The 11,576-nt window shown below is 35.3% G+C and overlaps 1 protein-coding gene across 2 annotated transcripts in view; it reads left to right on the forward strand.

Annotated features, from left to right (window-relative positions):
- Nucleotides 1-8,435, forward strand: part of LOC132544517 (uncharacterized) — a 137,327-nt gene extending 128,892 nt beyond the window's left edge. The window contains exons 14-15 of one of the 2 annotated variants that reach the window (XM_060208120.1): nt 943-978; nt 7,514-8,435. In XM_060208120.1, coding sequence (XP_060064103.1) covers nt 943-978; nt 7,514-8,161 — 684 coding nt within the window. In that variant the 3' untranslated portion in view covers nt 8,162-8,435. The remainder of the gene's footprint in view (nt 1-942; nt 979-7,513) is intronic. The other variant, XM_060208121.1, reaches the window with a different exon arrangement.
- Nucleotides 8,436-11,576: the final 3,141 nt, after the last annotated feature.

Genomic DNA, 11,576 nt, shown 5'->3' on the forward strand with positions numbered 1-11,576 from the left:
TTGGTTGCTGACAGGGGCAGGTTCCTTGCTCAAAAACCATCAAATTTGTATTGCAGAATCTGAGAAGTAAAGAAGTGGTATAGTAATATATTTATAGTTAGGATATGGTCAATACACTAGATAACACCTAGTCTGTACCACATAATGACCAAGTAATTAACAAAAACCCTGATAATCTCAGACAAAACTATTACAACACAAGCTAAAATCACTTCCGCAATACAATACTTCAGAGAATTGGCATGATGCTGTTCAGGAAATTATAGGAAATCTACTCATTTCCTGAAACAGAGACAATTATTTTGAATAGTTGGTAATTAGCGATACAGGTAGCTCTGTCCTACAGGTGTGTGGGATAGGGAGGCTTATCAGGAGACCCACTTGGCTGTGGCAGTACCACTCACAGCTGTCCCCAACAGATATTCTATAAACTGTTGTTGGCAGATACTGACAAAATGTCTGATAGAGACCCGTTATGTGCTGATGAAATTGGAGTGTGTAAATTCAATTAAGAAAAAAAGCCAGCTTAAAGACCCACAGGAATTATTTTATCTGTCAGGAAAATGAGACAAAAATGAACAAATTTTTAATATCAAATCACTCCATTTCAGTGTAATGATATCCTGCCATTTTAAAGTGATATTATTTTTTCACCTTCGGTTCTTTCACTTGAGTATAAAAGGCTTATCTCAGATCAGTAATTAGTTGCTAATCAGTCGGACACTGCACATGCCACTTTATTTCTGAAATCTGGAAAGTTTTGATATCTTTTGTTGACTTTTATTTATTTTTTTTTAAAAAATGAAATTGGATTTAAAGTTCATGTGAGAATAAATATAACTTTGCATGATGCATAGCCAAAACACTATAATACAAGGGTAACAAGTGAAAATGTCACTTTTTTGTCTATCTTTATGCTTTGATTTGTTTGCCCGTCCACAGAACCGCAAGATTTCTAGCTTTATTCGCCGACGGAAGGTTTGTAATATTTTGTACCATTTGGCCAACTAAAATGTCTTATCTATTCCCAACTTTCCTTCTATAAACCCTGCACATCCTATGAATATCCACTTGTAAAATTTTATATATTATCGTTATTTATAGAATGATATTTACAAGAAATGTATATGTAGTGTTCTAATATTATTATGCTCTAGAAAAAATATTTTTTATTATTTCACATATAGGTTTCTATTGTTTATTGGTGTTTCAATCACATATAGGTTTCTATTGTTTATTGGTGTTTCAATCACATATAGGTTTCTATTGTTTATTGGTGTTTCAATCACATATAGGTTTCTATTGTTTATTGGTGTTTCATTCACATATAGGTTTCTATTGTTTATTGGTGTTTCAATCACATATAGGTTTCTATTGTTTATTGGTGTTTCAATCACATATAGGTTTCTATTGTTTATTGGTGTTCCAATCACATATAGGTTTCTATTGTTTATTGGTGTTTCAATCACATATAGGTTTCTATTGTTTATTGGTGTTTCAATCACATATAGGTTTCTATTGTTTATTGGTGTTTCAATCACATATAGGTTTCTATTGTTTATTGGTGTTTCAATCACATATAGGTTTCTATTGTTTATTGGTGTTTCAATCACATATAGGTTTCTATTGTTTATTGGTGTTTCATTCACATATAGGTTTCTATTGTTTATTGGTGTTTCAATCACATATAGGTTTCTATTGTTTATTGGTGTTTCAATCACATATAGGTTTCTATTGTTTATTGGTGTTTCAATCACATATAGGTTTCTATTGTTTATTGGTGTTTCAATCACATATAGGTTTCTATTGTTTATTGGTGTTTCAGTTATGATTAATTCCTGTCAATGCACGCATTACCACAAATATTTAACAGCAAATAAATACAAGAGGAAAGTAGAGGAAAAGAACTGATAACTGATCATATGATCTCATGTTCTTTATGATATCTTTAAAAACTTTTGGTTTTTGTGCAATGATATTTGGCTGTCAGCTTTCAGTAATGACAAAGTGTGGATAAAGGCCATGAATTATTTTGTAGGCCAAGTAGTAGTATATTCAGAACAGATGGGCAATGCAATATGTTAAGTGAATAGCTTACAAGGAATGCTGCACAGCCTGATCAAAGTCCTAACAGTCCAACTTCTTAAGATATTATACCACTTCCATTGAAGAACTAAAAGACTAGAGTTGTGGTGTCTCACTGTAGTAAATTTGATAATCATACCATATGGTTTTAATATTATCTTTTGAATGGCATTGTCTAGATAATGATTGTTTTGCTGTACAAGTCACAATGAAGTAATGACAATATCACATATTTACACTGTATTCCAATTAAAATAAAAACATCAATTATGTGTGAAGCAGAGTTTTCAGATGTTCATACCAGAATTTCAGATCTGTTTGTTTTCTTTAGTATTTATAAGTGTCTGAACACCAGAATAATTCCCCTCTTTATAATCAGTATATATAATATTATAGATCTATACATTTGCAACTCTGTAATTCAGCTACCCTCATTCCTAGTAATCTAGCCACCCTCATTCCCAGTAATCCAGTCACCCTCATTCCTAGTAATCCAGCCACCCACATTCCTAGTTATCCAGCCACCCATATTCCTAGTAATCCAGTCACCCTCATTCCCAGTAATCCAGTCACTCTCATTCCTAGTAATCCAGTCACCCTCATTCGAAGTAATCCAGCCTCCCTCATTCCAAGTAATCCAGTCACTCTCATTCCTAGTAATCCAGTCACCCTCATTTCCAGTAATCCAGCCTCTCTCATTCCTAGTAATCTAGCCACCCTCATTCCCAGTAATCCAGTCACTCTCATTCCTAGTAATCCAGCCATTTCATTCCTAGTAATCTAGTCACCCTCATTCCTAGTAATCTAACCACCCTCATTCCTAGTAAGTCAGCCTCCCTCATTCCTAGTAATCCAGCCTCCCTCATTCCTAGAAATCTAGCCACCCTCATTCCTAGTAATCCAGCCTCCCTCATTCCTAGTAATCAAGTCACCCTCATTCCTAGTAATCCAGCATCCCTCATTCCTAGTAATCAAGTCACCCTCATTCCTAGTAATCCAGCCACTCTCATTCCTAGTAATCCAGCCACCCTCATTCCTAGTAATCCAGCCACCCTAATTTCTAGTAATCCAGCCTCCCTCATTCCTAGTAATCCAGCATCCCTCATTCCTAGTAATCCAGCCTCCCTCATTCCTAGTAATCCAGCCTCCCTCATTCCTTGTAATCCAGCCTCCCTCATTCCTAGTAATCCAGTCACCCTCATTCCTAGTAATCCAGCCACCCTCATTCCTAGTAATCTAGCCACCCTCATTCCTAGTAATCCAGCCACCCTTATTCCTAGTAAGTCAGCCTCCCTCATTCCTAGTAATCCAGCCTCCCTCATTCCCAGTAATCCAGTCACCCTCATTCCTTATAATCCAGCCTCCCTCATTCCTAGTAATCCAGTCACCCTCATTTCCAGTAATCCAGCCACCCTTATTCCTAGTAATCCAGTCACCCTCATTCCTAGTAATCCAGTCATCCTCATTCCTAGTAATCCAGTCACCCTCATTCCTGGTAATCTAGCCACCCTCATTCCTAGTAATCCAGCCTCCCTCATTCCTAGTAATCCAGCATCCCTCACTCCTAGTAAGTCAGCCTCCCTCATTCCCAGTAATCCAGTCACTCTCATTCCTAGTAATCCAGCCTCCCTCATTCCTAGTAATCCAGCCACCCTCATTCCTTGTTATCCAGCCTCCCTCATTCCTTGTTATCCAGCCACCCTCATTCCTTGTTATCCAGCCTCCCTCATTCCTTGTTATCCAGCCTCCCTCATTTCCAGTATTATTATTTTGAGACAATTGTATGTCTTTGGTATCTTGTTCAGAAAACAGGCCCTGTATCCTCTGAATTACTAACTGGTGGAGGGACATGCTGGATGAATGAGGCCCCACTGTATATTCTGTCTGCTGTATGCTGTAGGATTATCCTTTTAATAGCTAGAGCTCTGTAGTATCTGTACTCTGTAGTATTTTCATTATGGTTTAACTTCTGTATTACAAGAATGTGTTTTGAACACAACCTACAAACACTAAGCTAATGTTAAACGTTTTGGTCATATCAAACTGATATTGAATTCAAACCTGTTCCAGACATCCATCACAGTAAGAAATGATAACACCACAGATTTGTCCTTAAGTAACTGAACATTTTTTTCACATCATGGATTTACAATCCTGCATTACTATTATTGATACAGGTCAGTAGAATTATACAGGAAGGTTGTGATTTTTTTTCATCAATAAACCAACTCTCTCAGCAGATAATATAGAATTACTTAAAGGAAAATTTTGAAGTTTTTCTTGTTGATGTTTTTTATGAAACAAAAATTGTTTTAGAATATCTACTTATCTAGGCATTTATGTACACAAAATGTTTTGCTGTCCACACTTTCAACGACAAGATAATTTTTTCACATTTAATTGTGACATGCCTTTAAGTTGTCCATTCCTTGCAATTTCCTAAGCTGATGAATTTTTTTTCACAATCATGACAATTCTCCCTCATTTTACTAAAATTCACGACTTCAAGTTTAGCGATCTGCTATATGATGATGATTTATAATTTATGCATACAGTTTGCTAAAATATACAGACATACCACTTTTATTGCTCTTTCATGTCAAGCCTCCTGGATAGAAATATTGATACAGGTTTAAATATTGATCTTCTATGAAGAAATGTAGTTTTGAAGTTTAAGAGAGAAAATTGTGCTGTTTTTTTTTTCAGTCAATACATATGCAAATTTGAAGAGTAGTGTATCTAAAGCCAGGACATATGAACTGAATATCTGTCTGTTATCAACACAACTAAAACCAGCTCTTCTGGTAGATTTGCCAGCAGATGTATTGTAATGTCATTCTGATGTTTTAAAGTGTCATTCTATGTTAAGAACCATCAACTTACTCTTCTTTTACATACAGTTCTATCATCCTTAGATTTCACATATAAACACACTGAGGCATTACAAAGACTTGCCAGATAGATATCTTATATCTTTAGGTTTGGCTTCTGTTTTATATCCCCAGTGTTATAAGTAATGGTAGGGTCAAATACTCTGCAAATTATTTGTGACATTTTGCAAGGTAATGCAGGTTGATGGTCAAAAAATTATATAAGAAAATTGTATCTGATGTTTTATGTTCTATTGTTTTATAAATGTATAAGTCTAACATGCGAGTGGTTTCAAATGTCTGTAAAATGCTGCAGTATTCATTTCTGTTAAAGTTCTTTTCTCTCCTTTACATATAAACATACTGATAAGTGCCTTATAACAATGACTAGTGTGATGCTAACATAGAGATTTGGAAATGCTTATTTAGGGAATATTTCAGTGTAGGAAATATTTCAGAGATACAGTGATGGACCTTAACATGGTAGTGTTTGTAAACAGGAATGTGTCAGTGTAGGAAATATTTCAGAGATACAGTGATGGACCTTAACATGGTAGTGTTTGTAAACAGGAATGTGTCAGTGTAGGAAATATTTCAGAGATACAGTGATGGACCTTAACATGGTAGTGTTTGTAAACAGGAATGTGTCAGTGTAGGAAATATTTCAGAGATACAGTGATGGACCTTAACATGGTAGTGTTTGTAAAGGGGAATGTGTCAGTGTAGGAAATATTTTAGTAATACACTGATGGACCTTAACATGGTAGTGTTTGTAAAGGGGAATGTGTCAGTGTAGGAAATATTTTAGAAATACACTGAAGGACCTTAACATGGTAGTGTTTGTAAAGGGGAATGTGTCAGTGTAGGAAATATTTTAGTAATACACTGATGGACCTTAACATGGAAATGTTTGTAAACAGGAATGTGTCAGTGTAGGAAATATTTTAGTAATACACTGAAGGACCTTAACATGGAAATGTTTGTAAAGGGGAATGTGTCAGTGTAGGAAATATTTTAGTAATACACTGATGGACCTTAACATGGAAATGTTTGTAAACAGGAATGTGTCAGTGTAGGAAATATTTTAGTAATACACTGAAGGACCTTAACATGGAAATGTTTGTAAACAGGAATGTGTCAGTGTAGGAAATATTTTAGAAATACACTGAAGGACCTTAACATGGTAGTGTTTGTAAAGGGGAATGTGTCAGTTTAGGAAATATTTTAGTAATACACTGATGGACCTTAACATGGAAATGTTTGTAAAGGGGAATGTGTCAGTGTAGGAAATATTTTAGTAATACACTGATGGACCTTAACATGGAAATGTTTGTAAAGGGGAATGTGTCAGTGTAGGAAATATTTTAGTAATACACTGATGGACCTTAACATGGAAATGTTTGTAAAGGGGAATGTGTCAGTGTAGGAAATATTTTAGTAATACACTGATGGACCTTAACATGGAAATGTTTGTAAACAGGAATGTGTCAGTGTAGGAAATATTTTAGTAATACACTGAAGGACCTTAACATGGAAATGTTTGTAAAGGGGAATGTGTCAGTGTAGGAAATATTTTAGTAATACACTGATGGACCTTAACATGGAAATGTTTGTAAACAGGAATGTGTCAGTGTAGGAAATATTTTAGTAATACACTGAAGGACCTTAACATGGAAATGTTTGTAAACAGGAATGTGTCAGTGTAGGAAATATTTTAGAAATACACTGAAGGACCTTAACATGGTAGTGTTTGTAAAGGGGAATGTGTCAGTTTAGGAAATATTTTAGTAATACACTGATGGACCTTAACATGGAAATGTTTGTAAAGGGGAATGTGTCAGTGTAGGAAATATTTTAGTAATACACTGATGGACCTTAACATGGAAATGTTTGTAAAGGGGAATGTGTCAGTGTAGGAAATATTTTAGAGAAAAATGATGGTCCTTAACTATCACTGTTGAACATCTGTTGGTAGATCTAACAGAAAAGCTGGTTTTAGTCCTGTTGCTGACAGTCAACCAAATGCTACACTATTTACATATCTCATCGAATAAAAGTTCCTGGTTCACTGTATTATATAAACTATTTACTTATCAGTAATGTTTTATTACCTTGGAGTTCAAACCTTTGCTTGTTATTAGATTCTAACAATATTTTTTTTTTAAGATAATAAAGTCTCTGTGTATTAAAATATATTTCCCTTTTTCTAGCCATTAGTTTTTCACAGGTTTAGATTTTTCACTACTGATCCAAATGAAGGAGATTATTGATATTCATGAAAAGATTTTTTTCCTTCTCTACATAAACATTTTCACCTTGACAGGGGAAATCATTCTAAAATCTAAAATGAATTTTTCGAATCTTTAATATTGTTTTTACATTATTGTTAAACTGAATGACTAGAAATCTTTATGGCGATACTATTTATTTATTTAGTAACTTTTAAGTGTTACACATTATACAATTTTCTATGATTTGTAAAAATAATAATTTCAAGATCAATATGGTATTTTACCTGGTAGGAAAGAGTAGTCTGATTTTTGTTTTTGTAATTTTAGTTACAGATTTCCAGGTCGGACACAGTGGTGGCTCCTCTTAAAAATCCTGCTAAACCTTCAGGTAACAAGGTCAAAGACATGCAGAGGTATGCAAAGGTCCACAATCCTCAGGGTACATCCTTCAAACAGGACAGTAGAGTACGCCTTGGACAGTCGCTGCAGCGAAAGGTCAGCATACCTGCTAGTCGTGCGTACCTGACTAGTGAGGAACCAGGGGATGGTCTGTGTGTAAAAGGTCAAACAGGATCAACGAGGAAGAACCCCACATATTCTAGTGCCTCGTGCTGGAGAGATAAGACTGATATGGACAAAGTAAAGGCTATGAATGGTCAGAACTTGTCATCCCTGTCCTCCGATCATTCCCCCTCGCAGGTCACCCCAGATTCTCACAGGGAGGTTGAGGAAGGTATGGCAACAGCTATGGAGGAGCAGATGGAGACAATTTCCAGGGACAGTAATAAGCTTAGCAATGTTCTCAAAGAGAACAACAATAAAATGCAATACAAACCTATAGACAAATTTAGACGTGGGAAACTAGTTGCAACAAGGAGCCAAAGTTGTGATGATAATAGTACTGTGATGTTGAAAATAGAACCTAGGGGAGTTTCTATTGGTGCCAAGGATAGTGGAGTGTCACAAGTACAGTAGAGCCTTGACTCGCCAAAACGTGCGGGACGTTCACGATGTCAGTCTGCACAGAGCTCAGGTGTTGATATTTACCTAAAACGATGTGTTAACCTCGCTAATCAGAAGACAATGGGACATTTTTGAAGAGAATCTTCAAAGTTGGCCTGCTTCATTACTCACAGCGAAATCTGTAATACAAGATGCTAATCTTGAAATGTTTATTTGGCTTTTTTATTCTTTCTTGTGAATTTGCATGATCTTATGTTGTTCACAATATAATTTGACAGACAAGAAACTTATGGAATCAGATTATCATAGTTCTGAAATATGGTTTTGCTCTGGTTCTATCATTTTGGTATGCCTCAATGGGCGTTTTATCCAAGACCAGTGATCAGTTAGGTTGAAGAAATTCAAATGTTTTGTAAAAATGAATGAGGTTTATTCATCATACTGTCTGTATTTATTACAAGTAATGCATGCTTAGTTATGCAAATTATGGCCAACTAAAGATTTCAGGAAAAACATATTTGTGGGCTAACTATTGTAATCTTGCCATTTATACATATTGCTTAAATTGAAATGATGTGGATTGCTGTTTCCAATGTTAAAATTTTGGATTGGTAGCTGTGCCTGCCGTTTACTCATCAACCCTAACAGAGTGGTGTTCCTAGTGTACTAAGCATACATACCAATAATGTGACAAGCGGTTTATAATGTTGTCAAAAGTCATGTCATTTGCATGAAGATTTTAATTGAAAGTACTAAATAAATATGCATGAATCATATAGAAATGACAAAAATTAAATGTATTGTCAAAAAATATGAAGAATTTTCTGTCTTCTCCCTGATGTGAGACTGATGATGCAATCTTGAGGTTTTTCTTCATTTTTTCACATAGTCCTCCATTTGACACTTCAGGCAATTGCTGTATCTTCAGAAATGATGAAGGTGCTTATATGAAGGGGATTGTCTTGGCTATCTTTAGGTATCTGTTTGAAGAAGGGAATGTCATGCTGTTTTGCTTAACATTTAGGAGCCTGTATGAAGGGGAATTGCCTTGTCCAACATTAGGGGCCTGAATGAAGGGGAATTGCCTTGTCCAACATTAGGGGCCTGTATGAAGGGGAATTGCCTTGTCCAACATTAGGGGCCTGAATGAAGTGCAATTGCCTTGTCCAACATTAGGAGCCTGTATGAAGGGGAATTGCCTTGTCCAACATTAGGGGCCTGTATGAAGGGGAATTGCCTTGTCTAACATTAGGGGCCTGAATGAAGGGAAATTGCCTTGTCCAACATTAGGAGCCTGTATGAAGGGGAATTGCCTTGTCCAACATTAGGGGCCTGAATGAAGGGGAATTGCCTTGTTTAACATAAGGGGCCTGTATGAAGGGGAATTGCCTTGTCCAACATTAGGGGCCTGAATGAAGGGAAATAGCTTTGTCTAACATTAGGGGCCTGTATGAAGGGAAATCGCCTTGTCTAACATTAGGGGCCTGAATGAAGGGGAATTGCCTTGTCTAACATTAGGAGCCTGTATGAAGGGGAATTGCCTTGTCCAACATTAGGGGCCTGTATGAAGGGGAATAGCTTTGTCTAACATTAGACAGTTTGAAGGGGAATGGTCTTGTCCAACATTAGGAGCCTGTATGAAGGGGAATTGCCTTGTCCAACATTAGGGGCCTGTATGAAGGGGAATTGTCTTGTCTAGCATTATGAGCCTGTATGAAGGGGAATTGCCTTGTCTAGCATTATGAGCCTGTATGAAGGGGAATAGCTTTGTCTAACATTAGACAGTTTGAAGGGGAATGGTCTTGTCTAACATTAGGGGCCTGAATGAAGGAAAATAGCTTTGTCTAACATTAGGGGCCTGTATGAAGGGTAATTGCCTTGTCTAATATTAGGGGCTGTATGAAGGGGAATTGCCTTGTCTAACATTAGGGGCTGTATGGTGGGGAATTGCCATATCTAACATTTAGTGACCTATATGAGGGGGGATATCTTGTCTAACATAAGGGATCTATATAAAGTTGGATTGTTTAACATTTAGTGACCTATATGAGGGGAGATATCATGTCTAACATTAGGGATCTATATAAAAGGGGATTGTTTAACATTTAGTGACCTATATGAGGGGGGATATCATGTCTAACATTAGGGATCTATATAAAGTTGGATTGTTTAACATTTAGTGACCTATATGAGGGGGAAATTGTCTAACATATTGTTGTTGATATTAAAGGAGTTGGTCTAACATAAGAGGTTTATGTCTTGGTGCCAAATGTAATTGCAATGTACCTCATTAGTCATAAATAATTACAGAAGATATTATTTTTGAACTCCCCGATAATTCTATATAAATACAATAATGCTGTGTTTGATAAATGTTATTAAGATTGTAAAATATCTATGGATAAAATTACACTAATAGACAGAAATTGGTCATTATATATTTTTTATCCCCAGCTGGTCCAGTATAATATGCACATGTCACAAAAATTTGAAAACACTTTTCACATATTCACCTAAGAAATCCCCTACAGAACTTTAATGCATGAAAATAACATTTCCAAGGTAATTAATTTGTTGGAGCAATTTGTGATAAAATACCACGGTTGAGTTAATGTGTACATTTTTTTTTATTTGATTTTGACGCTTTTTATACAAAATGTTATATAAAATGTGTGCATGAAAAGGCACTATCTATAGAGTGGATTTATAACTGATCGCAGTTGATAAAGACATACTTTAAGTAATATACTATATAATTATCCTGTGTGATATTCATTTTCATAACTTACAATGTATCCTTGTTTAATTGTACCGAGCTGTGATATAAGTTTTATAGAAATAAATGTTTACAAGTGCTAATACTTTCTAGTTCTGTGTGCATGTGCATGACAAACCTACATAGGCATTTAATGTAATTTGCTTATAGTCTATATCTTAGTTTCCTAGAAACTTACCTCATCATAGATTGTCACATGGTTAACAAGCAGTTTCATGTTTATAGAAATATTTTCCTAAAATATAAAGTTAAAAGATATTTTTCCTTTTTTTATTTAAAAGTATGACTTTACAAATATTATTTGATTCACAATGTGAAGTCTGTTTAAGAATTACTCAAAAGACTTAAAAAAGATAGGTTCAAAAGTTAAAAAAAAGACCATAGAAGATAAAATTGAATAAGTGAATAAACATGTATACATAGAACATGTAAACAAAAACATCCAAATATATACACTGATAATAATCAAAGAATGGATAGGACAACAAACTAATTCATGTATTCTGTCTCTCTACAAATTATACAAACTATGACAAAAGGATTAAGAAAAATTATCAATACCAAAACCGGCCTTTTACACCAGAAACAGTAGACAGAACATTACTTTTTTAACAATGCCATCAGCCTGTGTTTGACACCAGTAATGTTACT

Source organism: Ylistrum balloti, unplaced genomic scaffold, assembly GCF_031769215.1.
Source record: "Ylistrum balloti isolate Yb309-2 unplaced genomic scaffold, AGI_CSIRO_Ybal_v1 Utg369800, whole genome shotgun sequence".
NCBI lineage: Eukaryota > Metazoa > Mollusca > Bivalvia > Pectinida > Pectinidae > Ylistrum > Ylistrum balloti.